Source organism: Arachis ipaensis, chromosome B1 (assembly GCF_059453495.1).
Source record: "Arachis ipaensis isolate K30076 ecotype BB chromosome B1, ASM5945349v1, whole genome shotgun sequence".
NCBI lineage: Eukaryota > Viridiplantae > Streptophyta > Magnoliopsida > Fabales > Fabaceae > Arachis > Arachis ipaensis.
In genome coordinates this window covers 7,463,716-7,491,341 of record NC_142436.1, presented here as the reverse complement: position 1 = coordinate 7,491,341, position 27,626 = coordinate 7,463,716, and the positions used below count along the sequence as shown (strand labels likewise).

The 27,626-nt window shown below is 35.7% G+C and overlaps 1 protein-coding gene across 1 annotated transcript; it reads left to right on the top strand.

The window, feature by feature from the left end:
* Positions 1 to 20,152: 20,152 nt before the first annotated feature.
* On the top strand, positions 20,153 to 24,611 carry LOC107614864 (Leucine-rich repeat receptor-like protein kinase family protein). Its single transcript, XM_016317019.3, has 3 exons — positions 20,153 to 21,096; positions 21,215 to 23,395; positions 23,980 to 24,611. Exons 1-3 carry the CDS (start codon positions 20,454 to 20,456, stop codon positions 24,492 to 24,494), a joined length of 3,339 nt encoding a protein of 1,112 aa, XP_016172505.1. The 5' UTR covers positions 20,153 to 20,453; the 3' UTR covers positions 24,495 to 24,611.
* The last annotated feature ends 3,015 nt before the right edge of the window (positions 24,612 to 27,626 follow it).

The following is a 27,626-nucleotide window of genomic DNA, read 5'->3' as shown; positions in this document are numbered from 1 at the left end:
TGCCTTCTCAAGCATATTGCAGAATTTTTTTTTCTTAAATACAACAAAAAGTGTGTAACGAGAAATTTTTATTTACAATTTAAGAATATAATTTAATTATAACAACAAAATTAATTTAATATTAATAAATTAATATTAAATCAATGATAATATTATTCATACACTAAATAATTCTAATATTTGTGAAAAAATACAGTTATTGCTAATTAATTATATATTTAATTATTTTTAAATTAATTGAACAAAGAAAATACATGTTGGTCATTAAAAAAAAATATAAATATAATTTTTTTTTATAATTCAAAACACTAACAAAAAAAAACTCATGGATAATATTTACTACAAAAAAAAGTATAAGGAGCCAATGAATATTTATACAATGTGTACAATGAAAGTTTAGGGAGTATTATAGATATAATTATTAGTGTTATCTTTTTCCATCAGCTAAAGTTTTTGGAATGAGTGGTATCATGACATGGTATTAGAGCGCTAGATCCGAAAGGTCAAAGTTTTGATTTTTTCTTTTTCTTTTTTTTTTCTTTTTCTCTTTTATCTATTCTCTCCTTTTAACAAATAATGGAACTCATCAATTAATAGTGGAGTTAAACGAGAGACTATATCAAATTATACAATATTTTTCATCATTAAAAAGAGTGACATATGTTATTGTAACATATTGAAACTTTTAAATAAGTTGAGTATCTTAATTGAGATGGTATTGATGGATAAATTCGGAGGTATGCATGGTTTGATAAAAATATGATATCTAGTTTACGTCCTTGCCCCTTTGGTGTCTTAAGGAATAAGTGTCTCTGTTTTTGTATATTGAAGCTGGAATTATAAAGCATGTACAACAAACATGCGTTTGACTTGCATTTTCAAGTTCTAACCATGTACTAATGAGGAGCTCTGAATTTTGTGTATGATGATATGGTATTTTATTGATACTTTTCAGTCATATTTTGTAGATATGGTCAACTAGATAAGCAACTTTGTATATGTACTTTAGGTATGTACTATAAGAAGGTATACAGTGAACAGTGATTATTATATATCAAATTCAAAAATATTATTTATACGTTAAAAATTAGTTAATCTAAATAATTTTTAATATGTATTTTATATTTTAATATATTTTTTATATAAATAATTAATTTTGTAACTAATTTTTAATATATATCTAACATGACTGTATCTAAGTTACATGAGACAAAATTTTTAATAATTATGCTAGGTATTTACTAAAATCAGCTATTAGAATAAAATATACATTAAAAATAAATTAAAATATATATATATAGTAATTAATTTTGATGGTTGATTTTAATATACAAATAACATTTTTTACTCTAAAAATAATAATGTTATGCCATTGTTATTTTTACCTTTCCATGCATATTGCAGAATTTTTTTTCTTAGATGCAACCAAATGGGTATAACGAGAAATATTTATTTACAATCTAAGAATATAATTTAATTATAACAATAAGATTACTTTAATATTAATAAAATTATTAATAAATCAATGATAATATTATTCATATATTAAACAATTCTGATATTTGTAAAAAATACAGTTATTGTTAATTAATTATATATTTAATTATTTTTAAATTAATTGAATAACAAAATACATGGTCCTTAAAAAAAATATAGATATAAAAATTTTTTTATAATTCAAAACACTAACAAAGAAACTCATAGATAATATTTACTATAATAATAGATGTAGATGTAACAGAATTGTTAAATCAATATCAGATATATAAATACTATTTCTAACCACATATTTAAAATTGGAAGAAATAATCACATGCTCTAAAGAAATAGAAGCCTTGATTTTTTTTTTCTTTTTTATCCGTTCTCTCTCCTTTTAACAAACAATGGAATTCATCAATTAATAGTGAGATTGAACGAGAGACTATATCAAACTATACAATATTTTTTATGATTAGAAAGAGTGGCATATGTCACTGTGACATATTGAAACTTTTAAATAAGTTGAGTATCTTAATTCAATTGAAATTGATGGATGAATACGGAAATATGCATGATTTGATCAGAATATGATATCTAGTTAAGGTTCTTGCTCTTTTGGTGTTTGAAGGAATAAGTGTCTCTGTCGTTGTATATTGAAGCTGGAATTATAAAGCATGTACAATGAGACATGCTTGCATTTCTAAGTTCTAATCATGGACGATTGTGGAGCTCTGAATTTTATATATGATATATGGTATTTTGTTGATACTTTTCAATCATATTTTATGGACATAGTCAACTAGATAAACAACTTTGTATATGTCCTCTAAGTATGTACTCTAGAAAGATATACAGTAAGCGTTGATATGTATTTTGTATTTTAATATATTTTTTAAATAATTAAATTAGTGACTATTTTTTAATATACACCTAACATGATTGTATCTAAGTTACATGAGATAAAATTTTTAATAACTATGTTAGCTATATACTAAAATCAGCTACTAAAATAAAATACACATATATAATAACTAATTTTAATAGTTAATTTTAATATACAAATAACATTTTTTACTTTAAAAATAATAATGCTCTACTATTGTTATTTCTGCCTTCCCATGCATTTTTTTTAAATGCAACTAGAAATGTATAACAAGAAATGTTTATTTATAATTTAAGAATATAACTTAATTATAACAACAAAATTAATTTAATATTAATAAAATTAATAATAAATCAATGATAATATTAATATACTAAACATTTCTGATATTTGTAAAAAGACACAGTTATTGATAATTAATTATATATTTAATTATTTTTAAATTAATTAAATAAAAAAATACATATTGGTCATTAAAAAAATATAAATATAAAGAATTTTTTTATAATTCAAAACACTAACAAAAAAATTCATAAATAATATTTACTACAATAATAGATATAAATATAGCAGAATTATAAAATTAATATGAAATATATAAATACTATTTCTAAACACTTATTTAAAATTAAAAAAATAATCACATGTTCCAAAAAAAAAAAACAGAAGTCTTCGATTTTTTTTTTCTTTTTCTCTTTTATGAGTTTATCTTTTCTCTCTTTCTTTAACAAACAATCAAACTCAACAATTAATAGTGAATTTAAATGAGGGACCATATCAAACTATACGAGATTTTTTCTATCATTAAAGGTAAATTATGTCTATCTTTTGTCCTTTTCCTTCTCTTCCTAGTTTTTTATTTTCTTGTTTCTTTGATTGTTTTTCTAGTGTCTCTTTTGTTTATTTTCTTGAATGTTATTGAAAGTATGTTTTTTTCACATTATCTTTTAGTTTGATATATCAAGAAACTAATGTGCCACACATTAAAATTTTATTTAAAAATTTATTACTGATCAACAAATTGCTATATATATAAAGTGAGATTTAAACTCTAATCTCCGACACTTACTTAAACAGACTAATGAACTAATTATTTGACTAATTTAAATTAGTTATTGATAATATCTTTTTATTTGGTTTAAGTTGATCCGTTGATCTATTTTATTACCATGAAATAACGAAAGTGATGATTAATTAGTTGGCTAATTAAAACCACTAAATTGTGAACTCAAATATACAAAACTGTCCATATTTGGTTACCAGTTTTACAGAGGAAATAATTCCTCTTAGCTCTTGCCTTCTTTCCACTTAGTGGCCAAGGATATGCTTGAGTTCTTGTTTATTTTCTCTAGAAACTCCTACTAGAATGCAGTAGCTAGCTAGAACCAAAAAATGTTAGACAACGATTCAACTAATCCACACAAGTAAAAACAATATTACTCAATATATAAATAATGGAGCTAGCTATAACAAAAAAATCACTAGTGCAATAATTCAATGTACAAATATTTTGTGTGATGTCAAATATGGAAATGAGTCACATTCAAAAATAAGATTGACAAAATGGTTCGAGTCTATTGGATTGTTTCGTTTAGTTATTTTACATGAAGGATTTTTTACTCTAAAAATAAGTTCGTAAAAATAAGATATTTAATGAATGTGGTCCAATTAACACGTGAATTAACAAATTGGCCATAAAATAAATAAATTGACCAGTTTAATTCATTTAAATTTTTTTTTTTATTCTTTTCCAACCTAATAACTAGGGGTGCACATGGGGCGGGTAAAGTCGGGTTTGATGTGACCCAGACCCGACTCGAAATATACACAGGGTCTATTTATTAGACCCGAATCCGACCCTAGACCCAATAAAACCAATACATTTTCGGGACACAATTATACCGGGTGAAAACTGGGCCGTTTACATTACATTACGTTGATACCTTCTTGTAAACTAGCATGTAAAAATATCTAAATTTCTAAGACTCCAACCATTATTTAACATGGTATAATTCACTTAGAAAAATATAACAAGAACCAACCATTCTTTTAAATTAAAGCATAACCACAATCAATACTAAAATAAAACCACAATCAATACTAATATTGTCTAATAATACCAAATATTTAAATCAATACAAATAACACAATATTATGCATTAGTCTAAAGTCTTATGCATTATAAACATAAAACATTAACTTATAGTCTTATAACGACTAATAACACAAAATATTAAGGTTTACAATACTTAAATTCCACATAAGAATAGTCATGATCCATCACTAATAACACTAAATATTAATTGTGTATGATGACCGGATCACCGAGCTGACTTCGGGTGACCCGAGCTATGGCCCGAACCTGACCCGAAATAATGACCGAGTCTATTTTTGAGACCCTTACTCGACCCTAAACCCGATAAAATCACACCAAATTAGTCCATAAAGTGTTTGGGACCGGACCGGACCTTCGAGCCGGGTCGGGTCTGTGCACCCCTACTAATAACTTATTAAAAATGCAAAACATTTTATCCTTTTATTTTTAATTAAAAGTTATCCATTTAGACAAAAAATAAAAAATAAAAGTGAATGTCCGACGGATTTTTTTTAACTAAGTTAGGCTTTCATTTTAAGGATTTTGTATGTATACTTAAACAGGTTAGACTAACTCGTATCCCTATTTAAAGAGCGATGTAAGTCTAGTCTAATTTAACCTTATAAATCATTAAAAATTAAAAAAATAACCTAAAAAAGCACTAGATTCCAAACATGAATAGGATTTAAAACAAGCATCTTAGGACGGATAAAAAGTTCAATTTCTAACAATTAATGTATCTTATGACAAGTAACAACATATATAGAGATTGACCATGTTGTCGCTCCTAATTATGAAAAAGAATAAATGACTATTTATATTTATAAAAGATAAAAATACTGATATATGTATTTACACTAAATTGAAATTAAACGTGTATTTACGTAAGATGTCATCTGTGTGACAAAAGTATTCTGTCTTTGGAGGGTTAGAGTGCCACGTAGGGTACCTTTGTCACACGAAGAACATCTTACGTGAGTACACATTTAATTTCGATCTAATATAAATACATATGTCAGTGTTTTCATCTTTTATAGATACAAATGATCATTTATTCGTATGAAAAACTTGCATAATGCACTCTATCATGGAGAAGATCAATCCCAATAATAAGTTTAGATAGTTAAAGGGAATATTGCAACCCCAAATCATTAGTTAAGGGCAGTACAGTTGGATTTTTTTTTTCTTCATACAAGGTTAATTAATGATGTTTATAATTATATAAACAATAATATATTTCCTCTTTTTCAATATAGTCAATACTTTAAAGTCAATTTTCTTAATTCAATATTTATGTTATTTTCACATTTTTAGGTAATATTTGTGAAGCATTTTCTATCACCCACCTTACAATGTTAATTACAGCTAACAATGAAACTATATAAAAGTTTATTAGTTTATAAAATTAGTATAATTCATTAATAATAGAAATAGAAAAGTTTATGTGTTTGTCTTAATATATAGTTTTTTATTTATTAAATATATAAAATTAGTATAATTCATTAATTACAGAAATATAAAAGTTTATGTGTTTGTCTTAATATGTATTTTTTATTTATTAAATATATAAAATTATAATAAATATGATATTAATCAAGTTAATAAATATATATCTCACATTTTTACAAATAAATTTTGTGTATGTTCAAGTCTTATAACTAGCATGCAAAAAAATATTTTTTTATTAATATATATGATAAAAAATATTTTGAAAACAAAATTTGTACAAAATTTTCTTCAATCCCTATTATATATAATAAACTAAAAGGTCCTTACTTCCAAGCTCAGTTACATATCTGGCATTAAGGTACCTATTACTTGTTTTATTATTGTTATTTCTTGTCTAATGAGCTAATGGCCCTTGATAACCATTTATCTTACTCTTTTTGAATCTTGAATCATATGGTGAAAGAGAAATATAATATATATTATGTACAGTTAGTCGGTTATCGGATGATTTAGGGATGTTTGCTGGGTGTGAAGGTGAGTTCTAGCCTCGATCTGGGTTTGGGACGTGAAAGGCGGGAGCAGTCGACTTTTCGAGTTCTTCGTGAGGTGAGGGGGTGCCACCTGCAAGGACACTCTGACGCTCAAGTCAGAAAAAGTGCAGGTGGTATGAGAGTAAGGGATATGATGACGTACCTTGGGGGATGGGTAGGATCCTCCCCTTATATACCCTGTCAGTAGGACAGGCCCCACAGGAGGAGGCCCACTTCCAGGAAGCTTCCTTCCCCACAGCTGTCATGCAGCTGGCAGCAGGGGCGCGTGTACGGGTCACAAAACTGGACGGATCGGTGCGCGCCGATCCAATCGCGTATATCGGGTTGTTTGTGGGTCGGGTCAGCCGTTGTGCCAGCTGGGCTGGGCCATAATAGTGCCCCCAATGCACCAGTTATGGCCGTGAGCGCCGTTGGTGGCGCGTTTTGTTTTTTTCATGTGTCGTCGCCCAGTCGGTCGCCTGTGGGGAAGACGCGCCTTCTGCGTGCGTGTATGCCTGTTCGTTACTGGGGAGCGTCTTGCGTCGCCTCGTTCTTCGCGTCGAGCATTTAATGCTTTTAATGGGTAATTCAAAATCCCGCGAGAAATGACTATTCTGTCCCTGTCCTTCGCGCTTCTCAGAGTTGGTTTTCTTTTCAGTCTCCTTTCAGTTTCATTTCAATTTCATTTTACAGCCATCGCGTCTCCCTTGCTTTCTCCTTTCTCTTCCCAAGTTCTTCACTGCAAGCCACTGATCTGCCCAAATCTTTCCTATTTTTTTCCAGCCCCCTTCGATAATCACTACCTTGGTAAGCTTCTTTTTTCCTTTTCTTGTATTTTATGTTGTGTCGCTTATCTTCCTGGTTTTGCATGCGTGTTGTACATTTGATCGAATTGCGTGTTCGCTGGTGTTTTAACATTAGGTAGATACGTTAGGAGGGTTACCATTCTAGGGCTTTGCTTTTTTAGGCTTCGTTTTGGTGGTGGCAGACTGTAGTTTTTGGTAGTGGTATTGAAGCTTTCTGGTGGTAGTGCCGGTATCCCAACCTCTTAGACTGATTTTGAGTGGTGCCCCCACTGTAGGTATGGCCCAGCGTCCCGTTATAAGGGTCGTGATACCGGTGACCCACGACCAATACGCGTGGGTGACCTCAGATGTCAAGGAAACCCCGAATCAGATGTCTTTGGAGGAGCTCGCGGAGTTCCGACAAGCATAGTACCTTTGTGGAGGAGGAGACGAGGAGAGTAACTATGACGCCTTCGTTCCCGCCAAACAGGAAAGGATATATCAATTGAACTTGCACTCTCCCTAGGTTCCCGATTGGATCTGGTTCTACAAAGCCATGTTTACCCACCTGGGGGTTCGCATCCCCTTTTCTCCTTTCCAAATGGCGCTGCTCAACTGCTGTGATGTGGTGCCATCTCAATTGCATCCAAATAGCTAGGCCTCCATCCGCTGTTTCGAGATGGTGTGCGAGTTTCTAGAGCTGCCGGCCTCGGTCGAGGTGTTTCTTTTTCTTTTTACTTTAACAAACCTTCCAAACAGGGGAGGGCTAAAAAGGGTTTCATGTCCTTCCGGGCAGCTCAGGGTCGAAGGATCTTCGGCTTGTTTGAGGACTCATACCATGGATTCAAGGATAAATACTTTAAAGTTCGCCGGCTGAAGGTCGGCACCTGTTTTGGCTGACCTTGGAAGGGGAACGTCGTATCCCGACTTACTGGAGCTTCGGGGCTGGGGCTAATGCTTTCACTAAAATAACGTATAAAGGGTTATCTCCTGAGAACAAGAGGGTTTCCAACGTATTGTTGGCTGTTTTTGGGAAGAATCTCGATAACCCTCATCTCCTTATGGGTGATCGGGAAATGGTTACGAATTATATATGTGAGTAGCCGTTTAAAAATTTACCTGTGTTTACCCTTGTCCTCATTTATCCGCCCAATTTGACGACTAATTGGCTTCCGTGTTTTGTTGCAGTGTCAATGTCTGCCGAGGTAACAGGACTTGATGCTTTGTTCAACACTTTCTTGGCTGACAGTAGCGACGATAACTCCACTACCCCTGCCCAGGAAGTGCCGCCCCACGACGTCATTGATCTTGAGGTCCAGTCCCAACCTACCCAGGAGGAGGGGGCCGGAACCAGCGCCGCTTCGGGTCCTCAGCCGGAGGTGGATCCGGAGAATGAGGAGGAGGGTGACAAAAGGAAGTCGTCTTCCAGCCCTGAGGTTGAGGTGTTGGTTGACAATCCAAGGAAAAGGAAGCCGTCTACCAGTCCTGAGGAGGTTCTCACCGTTATGGAGAAGAACTTTGATGCCGAAAACTTTATCGATTCCCAACTTCTTCCCGGCACAGAAGACTTCTTCTATGGTGGGGACCTCGCTTCGCAAGCGAGATGGATGTACCACACTTTGCTCCGGGGAGCAGCTATAGCGAGAAAGGCGAAATCCGCCTTGGCGGGAACGCAGTCTCTAGAAGTGAAGCTTGACTCCTCTGTCAAGGCTAACACCAAGTATAGAGTTGAGGTGAAACTGCTTCGGGAGCAACTTGCTGCTGCCGAGGAGAGGGCCAAGACGGCCGAGGAGAAGGTCAAGGTCGCTGAGGAGGAAGTCAAGACTGCTAAGGAAAAGGTCAAGACCGCTGATGCTTCCGTGGCGCGGCTTACCGAGCGAGAGCTTACCCTGGAAAGTCAACTTAACACTGCTTAAGGTCGGGTGGTTGTGCTAGAGAAGGAACGCGATGAGGCCCTCTCGTCGGCCAAGACAGCCCAGGGTGAAGTTGCTGAATTTAAAAAGAAGTATAAGAAAACCGTGAAGCAGGGCAAGAACACTATCTTGATGACCGAGGAGACCCTCAAAGCCCAAGTAAAGCTGTTGGCTCCCGATTTTGACACCTCAGCTGTTGGCGTTTTCAAGACTATCAGAGATGGAAAAATCGTTGATATGCCGAAGAAGTAACTTGTATTTTTGTAACTTGTAAACTTTGTAATCCTTTTGAACTGTTTGAATCTATTTGCCGCTTGGTCGGCATGGAACAACCGCTTGTTTCCCGCTTTGTCGGCGCTTATTTTTCTTTATGTTCTTTTACCGTTTTATTGGTATTAGCTGTTTGCTTGTGAACGTTTTACCGTCTCGCTGGTAATTAGAGAAGCCAGGTCATGGCTTTTATCATTTTAGTAGCCACATATTATGGCGTTTGTTACTTTTGTGGTTCCTGGGGTGATCAGTCCCGGGACACCGTGCCGTTATGAAGTTGCTTACTCGTCATGGTAACTTAATTAATAATAATGAATGCAAAAAGGAGATGACAAGTAGTAGATAAATAGTAGTGGTAAATGGTCCAAACATAAAATGATAGCAAACATATGACAAGGGCAAATAATCCAACATAAAGTAACGTCTTACTAAGCCGACTGGAATAGCAGGTTGCTTGCCCGGTCAGTGGGTTTAGCCTAGGTATAGAATCTTCTCAGATTGCTCGCATTCCACATTCTCAGGACTTTCTTGCCGTCCAGCTGTTCTAATTTGTAGGCAACATTGCCAATCACCTCTTTCACCCTGTATGGGCCTTTCCAGTTCGCCGCCAGCTTTCCTTCCCCCGGTGTCAGGAGTCCAATATCATTGCGCCTTAGGACCAGGTCGTCCTGTTCAAAGTCTCTCTTGAGCACCTTGGCATTGTAGCGCAGGGCCATTTTTTGTTTTAGCGCCGTCTCTGATAAATGGGCCATCTCCCTGGCCTCGTCTATCAAATCCTTTTCTACGGCTTCCTCAACCCCTCCCAGGAGTAGCCGTGGGCTCGGCTCGCCGATCTCCACAAGTATTATTGCCTCTACCCCATATGTGAGTCGGAAGGGGGTCTCCCCAGTAGATGACTGCTGAGTTGTGCGGTAGGACCAAAGGACTGAAGCTAACTTGTCTGCACATGCTCCCTTTTCTGGTCAAGTCGCTTTTTGAGGCCCTGCAAGATGACCTTGTTCGCAGCTTCGAATTGACCGTTGGTTTGAGGATGTTCGACTGATGAGAACTTTTGCCTTATGCCCAAGCCAGAAAGGAACTCCCCGAACTTCTTATCAGTAAACTGCGTCCCATTATCTGAGATGACGGCTTCCGGGATTCCAAACCTGGCTATTACCTGCGTCCACATAAACTTCCGACAGTTTGCCAAGGATATACTAGCCAACGGCTCGGCCTCTATCCACTTTGTATAATAATCAATGGCCACTATTAGGTACTTGACATGCCCTGGCCCGATCGAGAAGGGTCCTAACAGGTCGATTCCCCATTGCGAGAAAGGTCGGGAAGCCGTTAGTAGGCTCAACTCGGCCGCTGGTGCTTTGTGGAAGTTGGCATTCTCGTAGCACCTTCTGCACTTTTTCACGAATTTTTTAGAATCACCATCATAGAGGGCCAGTAATAACCAGCTCTGATGAGCTTTCTGGCTAAGGCCTTCCCCTCGATGTGGTGACCACAACATCCTTCGTGGACCTCTCTGAGCACGTAGTCCGTTTGGTCGGGATGCAGGCACTTCAACAGGGGTTGGCTAAGGCCTTTCTTAAACAACTAGCCTTGTATGATTCCGTACTTGGCCGCTTCTCGCCTTATGGTCTTTACCAATTTCTCGTCACTAGGAAGTTTGCCGCTTTCCAAGAAATCGGTGATTGGGTCCATCCAGGAAGGATCTGTCTGGGATAAATGCAAGGTCACTACCAGTTTTTTTACCAAACCCTAAATGAGAGATCGGTTCCCCGTTCCTGGCTTTGTGCTCGCCAGTTTTGACAGGAGGTATGCCCGTGTGTTTCTCTTTTTGGGTACATGCTGCACCGTGACTTCTTCGAATTGCTTGCTCAACTCCTTGACTCTCTCCAAATACTTCTGCAATAGCGAATCTCTGGTCTGGTACGTCCCATTGATCTGTGAGGTCACGACCTGCGAGTCGCTACATATTTCTAGTCTGGTGGCTCCGACCTCTCTTGCTAGGACTAGGCCGCCCAACAGGGCCTCGTATTCGACTTGATTGTTTGACACCGGGAATTCAAACTTGACTGACTGCTCATATATGACTCTAGTTGGATTTTCCAGGATGATCCCTGCTCCTTCGGACATTTGGTTGGATGCTCCATCCACATGGAGCTTCTACCGTGTGTTCGGTGTCTCGGTAGGTTTCCTGTTACTTCTACTAGGAAATCGGCCATAGCTTGAGCTTTGATCGCATGCCTGGGTTCGTATCGCAAGTCGTATTAAGACAGCTCGATAGCCTAGGTCATCATCCTACCCGCCAGATCGGGTTTCTGGAGCACCAGGCGTATTGCCTGGTCCATCCTGACGATTACCTGGTGTCCTTGGAAATATTGTTGCAGCCTACGGGAAGAGGTCAAGAGTGCATATGCTAGCTTCTCTAGCTTACTGTACCTCAGCTCCGCTCCTTGCAATGCTTTACTTACAAAATATATTGGTTGCTGGACCTTTCCCTCTTCTTGTACCAAGACCGCCGCCAGCGCCTCGTAAGTTATTGCCAAGTACAGGTATAGTGCTTCTCCGCCCTTAGGCTTCCTGAGGACAGGTGGTGCCGATATTATCTCCTTGAAGTGCTTGAAGGCCTCTTCACACGCCGGGGTCCACTCAAACACAATCCCCTTCCTCATCAAGTTGAAGAACGGCAGGGCTTTGGCTGCCGACGCACCGAGGAAACGAGATAACGCGGTGAGTCTTCCCGTCAACCGTTGGACATCTTTCACACATCCCGGGCTCTTCATTTGCAGGATTGCTTCGCACTTCTCCGGATTGGCCTCTACTCCTCTTTGGGTTATCATAAACCCCATGAACTTCCTAGCTTTCACGGCGAAGGCACACTTGAGCAGATTAAGCCTCATGCCGTGTCGCCAAAGGGCGGCGAACACGTTCTCCAGGTCACTGATGAGGTCCTCAACCTTGGTGGTCTTGACCAAAATATCGTCTACGTACACTTCCACCGTCTTGCCAAGAAGATCTTTGAATATCTTGTTCATCAGCCTCTGGTACGTAGCCCCTGCGTTCTTCAGCCCAAACGGCATCACCTTGGAACAATATGTTCCTCTTGGCATTATGAACGCCGTCTTCTCTTCGTCTGGTCGGTGCATCGGTATCTGATTGTACCCAGAATAGGCATCCATGAAACTCAGATATCGGTACCCCGTCGCCGCATCAACAAGAGCATCAATGTTGGGGAGGGGAAAGAAATCCTTGGGACATGCTTTGTTAAGATCGGAATAATCCACGCACATTCTTCACTTCCTGTTGGGTATTTTGACTAAAACTACATTCGACAGCCAGGTCAAGTAGTCGAGTTCACGGATAAAACCCGCTTCAAGTAGGCTGGCCATTTGCCTGGCCACCTCCTCCGCCCTTTCTCGGGACAGTTTGCTTCTTCTTTGAGCCACTGGCTTGGCCTCTGCACTCACGGCTAGGCGGTGTGACATGAACCGGGGGTCTATCCTCGGCATGTCGGCCGGCGTCCAAGCGAACAGGTCGCCGTTGGCTCTGATCATTTCCACCAAAGGTTCTTTCAAGTCATGGTACAGGTTTCTGTTCACGAAGGTAAACTTTTCCCCTGAGTCGCCGACCCTGAACTTTTCGAGATCCCCTTCGGGCTCCGGCCTGGGTTTGTCGTCAACCCTAGTGTCCAGGTCGGCGAGGAAGACACCGGATGCTTCTTTGGATTTTTTCCTCAGGGAGAGGCTACCGTTGTCGCACGTGACTGCCGCTTCCAAATCTCCTCTGATGGAGCCTACCGATCCATCATCAGCAACAAATTTCATTAACAGTAGCTTGGTGCAAATCACCGCTCCAAATTCGTTGATGGTTTTCCTTCCTCAGATGAGGTTGTAGGCCGTGGAGTCTCTCAAGATGATGAACTCTGCCATCAGCGAACTCTTCCCCCGACCTCCGCCAATGGAGATCGAGAGGGAAACTATTCCGTCAGGCTTGATGAAATTATCCCCTAGGCCGACCACGCCATGTTGGTGGCCCCTCAAGTCGGCATCCCGTAGGCCCAAAGCATCAAACACATTGCGAAACATGATGTTCGAATCAGCTCCCGTGTCTACCAGGATCCATTTTACTATGCCGGTTCCAACCCTAGCTGTAATCTCCATCGGAGGGTTCTCCGTCACGTTGTCAACCCATTGGTCTTCGGGGTCGAATGATATCGACGGTACCCTCCGGGCGGATGGCATGGAGCCTGAGGACATAGCTAAGACTTTGGCGTTCCTTCTTGCTAGCCGACTTCGATCTGGGGGGAGCATCTCTACCGACTACCACATTTACAACAATGAGGCCGCGCTCATTATCCTCCTCGGGCTCTCGTTTTTTCTTTACAGCGCGGCCTTTGTCTTTGCTGGATCGATCATGATCCCGCCTCCTTGGTTCCCTGATAAGGTGGGAGAATTCGGCCAACTTTCCTTCCCGAATGGCCTGCTCTAGAGCGTCCTTCAGGTCGAAGCAGTCTTGGATCTTGTGGCCATAGCCCTTGTGGTAGTTGCAATAGAGGTTTTTGTTTCCTCCCGTCCTGTCCTTGAGTTGTCAGGGCTTCGACAAGATGCCCTTGTCAGCGATTTGTTGATAGACTTCAACGATTGGAGCTGCTATGGGGTGTAGTTGGTGAACTTTCCTACCCGGAAAAACGGTTTGAAGGTTTTAGCAGGCGCTCCATCTTTGGAGTGCTCATTTGACCTTTCCCCGCTACCGAGTTGGCGAACACTGGAGTAGGCGGGTTGCCACTTATTGGCCGCAACGACCTGGCTGACTTCCTCATCATTGATATACTCTCTGGCGACGTTTTAAATCTCTTGCATTGTCCACACAGGCTTGGTGGTAAGATGTTTTCTGAAATCCTCATTCAGTAATCCGTTTGTCAAGTACAAGCTGGCCACTGAATCGGATAGGCCGTCGATCTCTAAATACTCATCGTTGAACATGTCCAGGTACTTATGGGTCGGCTCGCCGATCCTTTGAGTTACCCCCAGCAAATTAATCGGGTGCTTCGCCTTATCTATTTGTGTGGTGAACTGAGCCAAGAAGGCCCGACTAATCTCGGCAAAGGTGGTTACAAAGCCCTAGGGAAGGGCGTTGAACCAACGAATTGCCGGCCCCGCCAAGGTTACAGGGAAAGCGCGACACCTCACTTCATCGCCCACCCCTTCCAGGTTCATCCTTGCTTCAAAGGCCGTTATATGTTCCTGGGGGTCTCGGGTCCCATCATACCTTATGTCCTTTGGCTTATCGAAGTGCTTCGGTAGCCGGACTTCCAAGATCGAATGGTGGAAAGGGGTTGCACCCATGACCACCAGTTGTCGCCTTCTCCTCGGTCTTTCCCTACTGTCTTCTCTTTGTGGTCGGCTTCTCCTTGGCCTCTCTCTGCTGCCTTCTCGGTCTTCCTCTACGGTATCTCTTGTCGGTAATCGGGAATAAATCACGAGATCTCGTCGTCTCCTGGGCACTTCCCTACTTTCTGGGCTCTCTGACTCTAACCGGGGGCTCGGAGTACGCCCGAAATGACTTCTTCGGAGACTTCTCTCTCTCCTTTGAGGAAACCGAGAACGCTCTTGACTCGGAGTCGGTTGATGGTGCTCTCTGCCAGCCACTTTTCATTCTAGGTTTTGCACTCTGTGGCGCAGTTCCTGTATTATTCTGGCGCTATCACTACCTGTTCCCCCAAAGGGTCGTCTCTCGGGTTGCCGCGGGTGGGATCTGGTGCGCTCGCGAGAGGGAGCCCCTGTGGCTACCCTACCGCTTCTGGGGTCCATTCCCTCCCCGCGGGGCTCGCCTCCGTCGTCCGCCACTACTGGACCCAAAAGAAAGTCCATCTCGGCCGTCCCCACAGACGACGCCAATGTATGGTTAGTCAGTTATCGGACGGTTCAGGAATGTTTGCTGGGTGTGAAGGTGGGTTCTAGCCTCGATCTAGGTCTGGGGCGTGAAAGGCAGGAGAAGCCGACTTCCCGAACTTTTTGTGAGGTGAGGGGGTGCCACCTGCAAGGACACTCCGACGCTCAAGTCAGAAAAAGTGCAGGTGGTATGCGAGTAAGGGATATAATGACGTACCTTGGGAGAGGGGTAGGACCTCCCCTTATATACCCTGTCAGTAGAGCGGGCCCACAGGGGGAGGCCCCCTTCTAGAAAGCTTCCTTCCCCACAGCTGTCATGCAGCTGGCAGCAAGGGCGCGTGTCCGGATCACAGAAGCGGACGAATCCAATCACGTAGATCGAGTTATTTGTGGGCTGGATCAGCCGTTGTACCAGTTGGACTGGATCGTAACATATATATATAATTAAAAGAGACCGATAAAAAGTAAAAAAAGATAAATATTTTATAGCATAAAAGTAAAACGTATAAGAAAGTATACACAAAAAATAAAATAAAATAAATACTATTTCTTATGATTAAGCACTGATCTTGTATAACTAATCAAAATCATTTACATTGTTTGATATTAAATAATAATATTTTAACTAACAATTGTGTAATCAATTATTAATTTTCAACCTTTTAATTAGGGTATAGATGACAAATATTATCAAAGAAAGCATATTTTTTTTAGTTACTTAATTATGATATACACAAAATAAAATTTAAATTTTTGATATTTAGTTGGAAACTCACTATTCGACCAATTTAAATTGGCTAAAGAGAGTATCGCCTTTTATTTACGGACTCACAATAAATAACAACTTTTGCACTCTTCCCAAGTGCTTTTGAAATCTAGGTTAATCATAAAACGCAAATTTATACCCTTTTTTTCTTTTCACTTTGGAAGCCGTCTTTTATTAAACTGAAAAGCATGATCAGTTGATCACATTAGCCATCAAATCCAACAGGGAGCGCATACTACACATATTCTTTAATAATAATAATAATAATAATAATAATAATAATAATAATAATAATAATAAATATTTAAAAATGTTTTTATCACTTATGAGTAACAATAAGAATTTTTCGTGTACCTTTATTAACACACATGATCTGAAAAAATAAAATCAGGGTTTTGCTATTAGGGCATAATTAACAATATTATATATAAAAAGGATTTAATTAATACTTTATATTTCTAATACATTAAATACATAAAAAATTTAAAAAAATTCTATCATCATCTTGACAATTTTTTTTATGACACACTTTTAATTAAATCAAAACTTCTAAAAGGAAATCAACTTCTTTATTACTTATAAAAATGTTTTTAAAAGTAATGGGGTGGGAGTTTATAATATAATAATAGAAATTGCCCCTATGTAAGATTTTTTATTTTAATAAATAAATTAATTATAATAATTATTGAAATAAATATTTTAAAAAATAATTACCAAAATAAATATTCATTTTTTATCTCGTTTACAAATTTTGCATGTATCTCGTTTATGGCGTAAACGATAAGGTATATCTCGTTTATACTGTTTAGGGTTTACACTGTAAGCGAGATATGTGTATTTATAAAAAAAATATTTTTTTTATCTCGTTTACAGTGTAAATAAGATAAAAAAATATTTATTTCGGTAATTATTTTTTAAAATATTTATTTCAGTAATTATTATAATTAATTAATTTATTAAAATAAAAAATCCCTAATATGTAACAGAAAAAGAATAAAAATTATTTTTTTTTCAACTAACAATGAACAAAAAAATTTTTAGGAACATAATTATTTTCTTTGCAATGTCATTATTTCTTCCTAGTTTGAACCCGTGATTCATGATGACCCTATATGGTACAAAGAGGATGATGAGATGAAGTACATAATAATTAAACAGATAATAATAATTCATGTATGTAGTTTTCTTGAGTAATGTGGATTTTTGATTTATGAATTTAATATTTAAGATGTTGCAATGTTGTTCCTTTCACTCAAGGCCAGCATACCCCTTCATTGTTTTATAATTCATTCTTTATTTATATCAAAGGGTACCCGACATTGTGACCAGATCTTTCATCTTTCATATATTACTATATCATTATTCTTTTAATATATTTCACACCTCCATGTGCACTTCACTTCTCCATTAGATTCCTCAACCAGTTCTTCCATCCATATATGAACAAACCAATCAAATGTATTTCACTCTATTCTTCTTTTTTTCTTTTTTTTTTTATTTTAATTTTACTAAAAATCATTATTATTATTATTATTATTATTATTATTATTATTATTATTATTATTATTATTATTATTATTTAACGGTGAACATCTTTTTTTTTACAGAAATTATATTTAGACAATCTCAAAAAAAATCTTATAAAAAAATTATCACATGGTAGGTGTAAAATTATATAAAAAGAAACATGTAATGATATGAATATTGATATGATTTGGTTTCTACTTCACACAGCTCATGTTGTAAAAACTTTAATAGATTAAAATATAAAGTCCTGGTGATGATGATATGATGATACCAATTTTTATTATAAAAGTGTATGAATAAATATAAAATAAATAAATAAAGGAGTCAACTAAAAGTCATTTGACACTTATCAAGAGAGAGGTGAATCTTGGTATAACAATAAGATTACTCACTATCTTGTGACTAAGAAATCATTAATTTGAATAAAATCTTTAGATTTGGTTTCTATTTATAAGAATTATAAGATTACTGTATGTATACCAAATTTATATCAGATCCTAATAGATTGTGAAGAATTGATATGGTTTGGTCCTAGTTTCTTATATTTTGACAGTGGAAAGTGGAAACAAATCCAAATTGCCTTGCCTCTTTGCATTTCTTTGTAAATAATCCAAATCGAAATATGTGTTGTTTTAGCTGCTTAGTTATATTTATGAAACACATCATGTAGGAACCACATGAATGGATCATAAACAACTTCAACCACATAAAATAAATGGACCACACAAATAATAAGAATAAGACCCAGGCTAAGAGCAACTTTAATAGAAATTTTTTTGAGTACCACTTCTGTTATTTTCAAGAATTGAATTGAATTGAATTGCTTTAGAATTAAAATTTATATTAAAATTGGTAGATAAAATAAAACTTTAGAAAAATGATATCACCTTGATAAAAAACTAATAAAATAATTTTGCTATTTGTAGAATTATATTGATAAAATAATTAAAAATATAATAAAGTATCGTTTTTGTTTCTAACGTTTGAAGTAAGTCTCAAAGTTGTCCAATCGTCTTATTTAAGTCTCTAACGTTTCAAAATTGACTTAATGTTGTCCTGCCGTTAGGATTCGTTAACAGAATTGGCGACGGGACAAAATTGAAACGATTTTAAAACGTTAGGAACTTAAATAGGACGAAAACGTTGGGGACAAAAATGATACATAGAAATAAATTTTAATTTTATCCTTCAATAATATCAATTTTTTACTGTATATAGTATTCAATTATTTTTAATTACATCTAAATAAATTAAATATCATTACATTACTTTCATTCTAAATAAATTAATTTTTTTTATAATTTTACTCTTAAAGTAATGTAATTTTTTTATAAATAAATAAATTTTACACTTTCATTTTAAATAATATAATTTTACTTTCATTACTTAATTATATTACTTATATTTTTTTATAATTTTATATTTTCATTCTAAATAAATTAATTTTTTTATTATTTTACACTTAAAGTTATGCAATTTTTTTTATAAATAAATAAATTTTATACTTTCATTCTAAATAATGTAATTTTATTTTCATTACTTAATCACATTACTTATAATTTTTTTTTATAATTTTACACTTTCATTTTAATCGCATTACATTATTTATTTAGAATGAAAGTGTAAAATTTATTTATTTATAAAAAAAGTACATTACTTTAAGTGTAAAATTATAAAAAAAATAAATTTATTTAGAATGAAAGTAATGTGATTAAGTGTAATTTACTTAGATGTGATTAAAAAATAATTGAATACTATTGAAAGATAAAATTAAAATTTATTTCTATGTATCATTTTTGTCCCCAACGTTTTCGTCCTATTTAAGTCCCTAACGTTTCAAAATCGTCTCTGTCCCACCGTCAATTTTGTTAACGGATCCCTAATGGCAGGACAACATTGAGTCAATTTTAAAATGTTAAGGACTTAAAATAGGACGATTGAAATGTTAGGAATAACTTTGGAACTTACCCCAAATAGGACAAAAACAATACTTTATTCTTAAAAATAATATAAAAATTTTAATTAAACTAAATCAAGTATTGAAGTGACAAATTTTACTTTTAGTTTTAAATTATTATTTATAATATAGTTCCACAATAATGATATGTCATTTTATGGGATTCAAAATGAAATAAAACTTAAAACTAGCATTGGAAATGCTCTAAACTAATTAAGGGAATTGCTTATCTTCTTTGCTAACCAAAATGAATAATAGAGCTTTTAGCCTATAAAATTCAAAATATCATAATGTCCTTTCTCATTTGATATCACTATCAATCTTCCTATCAACATTTTACTGTATATCCTGTTTCATACCAAATAAATATAAGAAGATGAAAAAATAAATTTAAGAAAAAAATAGAGAGCAAATAATGCAGGGAACAAGATAATACATTTGTCCACATGGGGAGCAACAAGAACATGGAAAATCTTCTTCTCATGATTTTCAGTTCCACCATACATTTACATCTCTCACTGATATTTTTACCATTACTGAATAATAGCTGACAAAATAGTACCAAATATGTGAACTATTTTTAGTGAAACATCCCAAAAGATTTCATCATACCAAACTACAAGTTTGAGATGTTAAAAAGTGAAGAATACTGAAAAGTTTTACCAGAATGAAACAACTAAAATGGGGTATGATGATATGAGCATGACCTTCTCTCTGTTATTATTAATAATAAAGAAAGAAGAAAGAAGAAAAAAGAAAACATTGAAATAATAATAAAAGAATAAAGAAGAAGAAGGTGGCACTTGGATCCAGATCTTCTCCTGTTCTTCCTTCTCTATAAACAAAAATAAAAACATGGGGTTTCCCCCTCTACAATCCCAAAACATATCAACCATTATCTTCTCTCAACAACAATGCCTGAAAGCTTAAGGAATCTTTCACTTTCTCCCAAAATCTTCTTCTTCACCTTGCTTCTTTCATTAAACATCATTCTCCTCTTTCCATGTTGTTGTTTCTCACTTAATGAACAAGGCCAAGCTCTTTTATCATGGAAGAACAGTTTAAACAGCACTTCAGATTCATTAGCATCATGGAACAATTCTACTTCAACACCATGCAACTTTTTTGGTGTTCGTTGCAACTCACAAGGGGATGTTGTCCAAATAAATTTGAAATCAGTGAACTTGGAAGGTTCATTGGTACCTTCAAATTTTCAACCATTAAGGTCACTGAAGATTCTTATCCTCTCATCAACAAACATCACAGGAAGGATCCCAAAGGAGATTGGAGACTACCAAGAACTCATGTTTCTTGATCTTAGTGGCAATTCTCTATTTGGTGAAATCCCAGAAGAGATTTATAGGCTAAGAAAACTAGTTAGTTTGTCCCTTCACAGAAACTCACTTGAAGGAAACATTCCATTCAGCATTGGGAATCTATCAAGCCTTGTGAACTTGACACTCTATGATAATCATCTCAGTGGTGTGATTCCAAAGAGCATTGGATCCTTAACCAAGCTTCAAGTGTTTAGAGCTGGTGGCAACAAGAATCTTAAGGGTGAGCTTCTATGATGCACAAATACTCAAATACTGCTACCTTCAATTTCTTAAATTTATGTATCACACTGTATCGGATTCAATATTTGTATATTTGTATTTGTCATTGTGCAAAGCAGGTGAGCTTCCATGGGAGATTGGAAACTGCACCAACTTGGTCATGTTAGGTCTTGCAGAAACCAGCATTTCTGGGAGAATCCCTTCATCAATTGGAATGCTGAAAAGGATTCAAACTATGGCAATTTACACAACACTATTGTCAGGTCCTATTCCAGAAGAGATTGGCAATTGCAGTGAGTTGCAGAACATTTACTTGTACCAGAACTCTCTCTCAGATTCAATCCCAAACCAAATTGGAGAACTCAGCAAGCTTCAGAATCTTCTTTTATGGCAGAACAACATAGTTGGTACAATCCCAGAAGACCTTGGAAGATGCAGAGAGATCAAGGTCATAGATTTCTCCGAAAACCTTCTGACAGGTAACATTCCAAGGAGTTTTGGTCAGCTTTCTAATCTTGAAGAGCTTCAGCTTAGTGTCAACCAGGTCTCAGGCTCCATACCTCCTGAAATCTCAAACTGCACCTCTCTGGTTCAGCTGCAGCTCGACAACAACGCTCTCTCCGGCGAGATTCCGGCACGCATCGGCGACTTGAGAAGCCTAACTCTGTTCTATGCTTGGCAGAACAATCTAACAGGAAAACTCCCAGATAGTCTTTCTGAGTGCCAAGAACTTGAGGCACTTGATCTTTCATACAACAATTTGATAGGTCCAATTCCAAACCAACTATTCGAATTGAAAAATCTCACCAAACTCTTGCTTCTTGCAAATGATTTATCCGGCGTTATCCCGCCGGATATAGGTAACTGCACTAGCCTATACCGGCTCCGGTTGAATCACAATAGACTAGCAGGTAACATTCCACAAAAGATTGGAAACTTAAAAAATCTGAATTTCTTGGATTTGAGCAACAACCATCTCACTGGGGACTTTCCTCAAACACTTGGTGGGTGCCAGAACCTTGAGTTCTTGGATCTTCATTCAAACAGCATCACAGGTTCTGTTCCTGATTCTCTTCCCAAAAGCCTTCAATTAATTGACATATCAGATAACATGCTTTCAGGATCATTGACTCATTCCATTGGTTCACTGAATGAATTAACAAAACTCTACCTTGGAAAGAACCAAATCAATGGAAGAATACCTTCAGAGATTCTCTCTTGTTCCAAGCTACAACTTCTTGATCTAGGAAGCAACAGTTTCTCAGGGGAAATCCCAAAAGAACTTGGCCTACTTTCTTCGCTCGAAATCTCGCTGAATCTCAGCCATAACCGACTCTCCGGCGAGATTCCGACCGAGTTTTCGAGCCTGGGAAAGCTAGGAGTACTTGATCTCTCACACAACAATCTCACAGGGAACTTAGATGCTCTTTCTAGCCTTCAAAATCTTGTTTCCTTGAATGTTTCCTTCAATGGCTTCTCTGGTGAATTACCAAACACACCATTCTTCCATAAGCTCCCTCTCCATGATCTCGCCGAAAATCAAGGTCTCTATCTTTCTGGAACTGCTATAAACTCTTCTTTGAAAACAGAGTCAAAGAGTCACAAAAAATCAGTTATGAAGTTTGTTATGTCAATTCTCCTAAGCACCAGTGCTGCACTGGTGCTGCTAACGGTCTGCGTCCTGGTTCGTTCACGATTGAACGAATCACGGATGCAGGCCGATAGCTGGGAATTGACATTATATCAAAAATTTGAAATATCCATTGATGAAATTGTCTTGAATTTGACCTCATCGAATGTGATTGGAACCGGAAGCTCTGGAGTGGTGTACAAGGTATTGATTCCCAACGGCGAAATACTAGCCGTTAAGAAGATGTGGTTGTCCACGTCATCGGAAGAATCTAGAGCATTTGATAACGAGATTCGAACACTTGGATCAATTAGGCACAAGAATATCATAAGGCTTCTTGGTTGGGGATCCAACAGGAACTTGAAACTCCTTTTCTATGATTATCTCCCTAATGGAAGTTTGAGTTCTTTGCTTCATGGTTCGGGGAAGGGAAAAGCTGAATGGGAAACAAGATATGACGTTGTGTTGGGTGTGGCTCATGCACTTTCATATTTGCACCATGATTGTGTTCCTTCTATAATCCATGGAGATGTTAAGGCCATGAATGTCTTGTTAGGACCTGGATTTCAACCTTACCTTGCTGATTTTGGTCTTGCAAGAATTGCTACTGATACTGAAAATTCTATGCAAAGACACTACCTTGCTGGTTCATATGGATACATGGCTCCTGGTAAATTTTCCTTTTCTTTTCTCTAAATTTGAATTGAATTAAGGTAAAAACTCAATGTGAAGTTAATAGTTGAAAATCGTATTTGATGACAATTTAGTCAAATATGTCAAATTCTTTAATGATTCTTAACTATCAACTTTACGGAAAAACAATTAAACGTGAGTCTCTATTTTGAATTAGTTAGTTAAAGGCTAAACCTTGCGCAAATGTTATGATTGCTGTCTCGGGACATTTTCACCAATATCAGAACGACATAATTTAATTGGTGCAATTGAAATTTTAAAGATTATTTTAATACACAAGACCAATCTTAACGATTACTTTGGGGCTTTAACTTGTTTTAGTCTATATTTTTTTCGTATTTTATCATGAATTGAACTAATTAGAGATCAAGTCTTGGTGCGAAGTTAAGATTGTTTTCTGTGACAAAAGGTCACACATCTAAATCGTAGACAAAATCTTTTTACTTATTAGCCATCCTTTGTTTTCTTTTATTCTAAACTTGAATTTAATAGGGTGATCTAGTGCTTATTAATCTCCAAAATAAAGGTACTAATTTCATTTTGTTCCTGGTTTATGCACAGAGCATGCATCTATGCAACCAATAACTGAAAAGAGTGATGTATACAGTTTCGGAATGGTTCTACTTGAGGTTCTAACAGGAAGGCACCCATTAGACCCAACCCTACCAATGGGTGCACCCTTGGTCCAATGGGTTAGGAACCACTTAGCCAACAAAGGTGACCCATCAGACATCCTTGACTCAAAGCTCAAAGGGAGATCTGACCCTACCATGCATGAGATGCTACAAACTTTGGCAGTGTCATTTCTATGTGTTAGCACAAGAGCAAATGATAGGCCAACAATGAAGGATGTTGTTGCAATGTTAAAGGAAATTAGGCCTATTGAAACATCAAGGCCTGATTATGATGTGCTGAAGAATAAAGGAGGTTTGAGCTTAGCATCACATAGTTCTTCACCAATTAGACCACCATCACCATCACCATCACCATCACCATCACTACCTCCTAGGAATGCTGTTGTTTCTCATGGATCTTCTAATTGTTCCTATAATTTCTCTGATGAGTCAAACAGTTAAGCAGTTAACTCAATTTTATCATGGAAAAGTTGTAATTTTTGCCCAATTGTATATAGTCTATTGTAATATTATGATGTGCCAGTGCTAGTAGAGTTCTCTCTTTAAAGAGATTTGTTCAGCAGTAATCCTTTGAGAGGCTGGAGATTTTCAATTAGCCATAATTTCTAAGTCGGATAGAGAGGCAAGGGATTTTCACAATCAAGTCACTCAGGTTCAATAAGTATAAAGATTAGAAAAAAGAAAAGAGGAATGCTAGGGGCAGCAATTTTTGTGATTTGTAGCCATCAAATAGCTATCAAGATGGTTTTAATGGTGTGAGATTGGTGTAAGATTTCATCTAATGACTCACTTTTCTTTGCTGGTTACATATTGGCCAGAATTTAACAAAGTTGCTGTCCCTAGACTTTTTCTTTTGAGGAGTGCTAGAAGGCCAGCACTTTTGTTAAATTTTAGACAGCACTTAACCATAAAAAAAAAATTAAATGATTTTACACCATTAGATATAAATCTCACACTATTAAAAATATTATTAATAGCTAAAAATTACAAAATATGTTGCCCCTAGACTTTCTCTTTTCTCATAGCCATTTACATTGTACATAGCAAATAAATTTAGCACTTTTGTACCAATTGATTTGCTTTGCAAATTGCAACCATTGTATATTTTGACCAAGCAATTAATTAGTAGTGTTGAATCAATGACTATATATTAACAAATTAATTAATTAATAACATTTATTAGTTGGGGTTGTATTGTGTGAATGTTAGAGAAAATTACTTTGGTGTTAGTGCCAGCTAGGGGGATTTCTAGGAGATAGTGAAGGTTATCTGTCCATGGCCATGGAAAAGAAAGGGACCTTAAGGCTTGTGGAAGCTGAAACAATCATTGGCATATTTTGGATATATCTATTTAGAATTTATTGATATAGAGGAATAAAAGATTCTTGCATGTACTCTCTTTAATCCTCAAACACAAACATGGCCAAGCCAGGCTTTCAAACACTACCCACATGGTCCCATGTTCACTGCCTTACATGATCATGTGACACAAATTAAAATTATGTTCCAAATTTTTAATTAAATTTCTATATATTATACAAGCTTGTAACTTAGTTAATAAAAATTATAATTAAAAAAATATAATATTTCATCTTAAAAAAACTTATACATATTCAATAATGATGATGATAATAAAGAAAGAAAGTTTTAAATTGTGAAAAAGAATAATTTAATTATAAAAAATAAATCCGAAATATCTAGACGTATATGTAACCTCTAAATCTCATAAAAAGTTAAATGTATAATAATATTACAGTAGATGACTGTTAAAACATATTAGTGTAGTTTGTCTTATTATTTATCAACACTAGAAATTAAATAAGTCATTTTATATATGCGTGCTATATATTTTCAACAGAATAACCAATGTGTATTTATATACGTGTATATATCTACTCGTGTTCCATATATTTTTCAGTAGAATAATCTATGTATGTGTACGCGTATGTACATGCGTGTTCTATATATTTTCTAACAAAATAATTAACTATTAAAATAATAAAACTTTTTATAGCTGAATAATTTGTTGGTTTTTTTTATTCTCTAGAGAAAAAATCTAAATATTAGTATCCAAATTTATGAATGGATCCCGCTAGAGAGACAATGGACTATTTGTACAATGTGTACAATAGGTAATTGAGTTATAAAATGAACATCTCTTATACTATCTAGAATAACCATCCGAGTACTAGGGATAATAAACATCTTCCCAAAAGATTATATTGATTTTGGAGTTCACCAAAGATTGAACTTTTGACCTTTTGAATCTAGAGCTCTAATACCATATCATGATACCACTCATCCCAAAAGCTTTAGTTGATGGAAAAAGGTAACATTAATGATTATATCTCTAATACTCCCTAAACCTCCATTGTACACATTGTATAAATATTTCATTGGCTCCTCATACTTTCCCTTTATGAATATATAGTTGAAATAATTGAGGTGAGTTAGGGTTGAACGAGAGAGGTATCGTTTATTAAAAAAACACCAAAACACTAGAGAGAAGAGACGAGAGAAAGTTATTTTCGCACATATACAAAGTTGTCTCTGTAAATTGGTCACTGTAGATTCGTTAACCGTTGGATCGAGTTTAAATTTGGACAGTGTGTTCTGTACACCTGGTTCTTTATTTTCATTGTTCGGATCTTCAATTCGATGTCTGTAGCTAGAGATATTGGCCACGCATAGCAACTCTATTTTTGTGATATTTTCATCTATTCTTGTTCTTGTTTTGTAAACTTTGAAAGTTGAGTTATTTGGCTTGTTGTATGCATATTTTGTGCAGTAATTTGTGACTATCTTGTACTCTATTTTTCATCATAGTAAAGCTATTTCCTAATCTTGGTGACTCGCGTGGTTTTTACTTCTCGCATTATTGAGGAGGTTTTCTACGTTAAAAATCTTGGTGTGTTAGCTTGTCTCTAATTTCTGATTTATGTGATATTTTTGCTGCTATTGGATATTATTGTGCTGCTGTTAATATTTGTTATGAGTAGATATTATTACTCCTCTAATTCTTATAAATAAAAAATTATGTGTTTTATTCCTATCATAATTAAATATTTTACAGCAGAGAAATCAAACTTTTATTTTACAATCAAATAATCTAATTTTTCATAAACAATATAATATATACTACCATACATTTTTGTGTTTTAATTATAAATGTAAATCGTGTTTATTTATTGTATTTAATTATAATATAATATTAAGAACTTGATTATAATATAATATTAAGCTAAAAACCGTTTCCTATATATTCATATTCCTATACAGATGACCAAGGCATGAAGATTTCTAATACTCGTATCGCATGGCTCAAAAGAAATTATGTATACAATAATTTTTTTGGTAAAATATTATTTTTGTCTCAAACATTTGACAGAATAAATAAATATTAATACGTGTTTTTTGTCCTATTTATATCACCAAATGATTTAAAAGTAATTAGATGTCATCTCATCATTAACTCAATCAAAAAATTACTTTTAAGGGCGGTAACATATATAGTGCTATAGATATTATTATTGTAACTAATTAAAAAAATAAAAATAAATAAATAAAAAATAA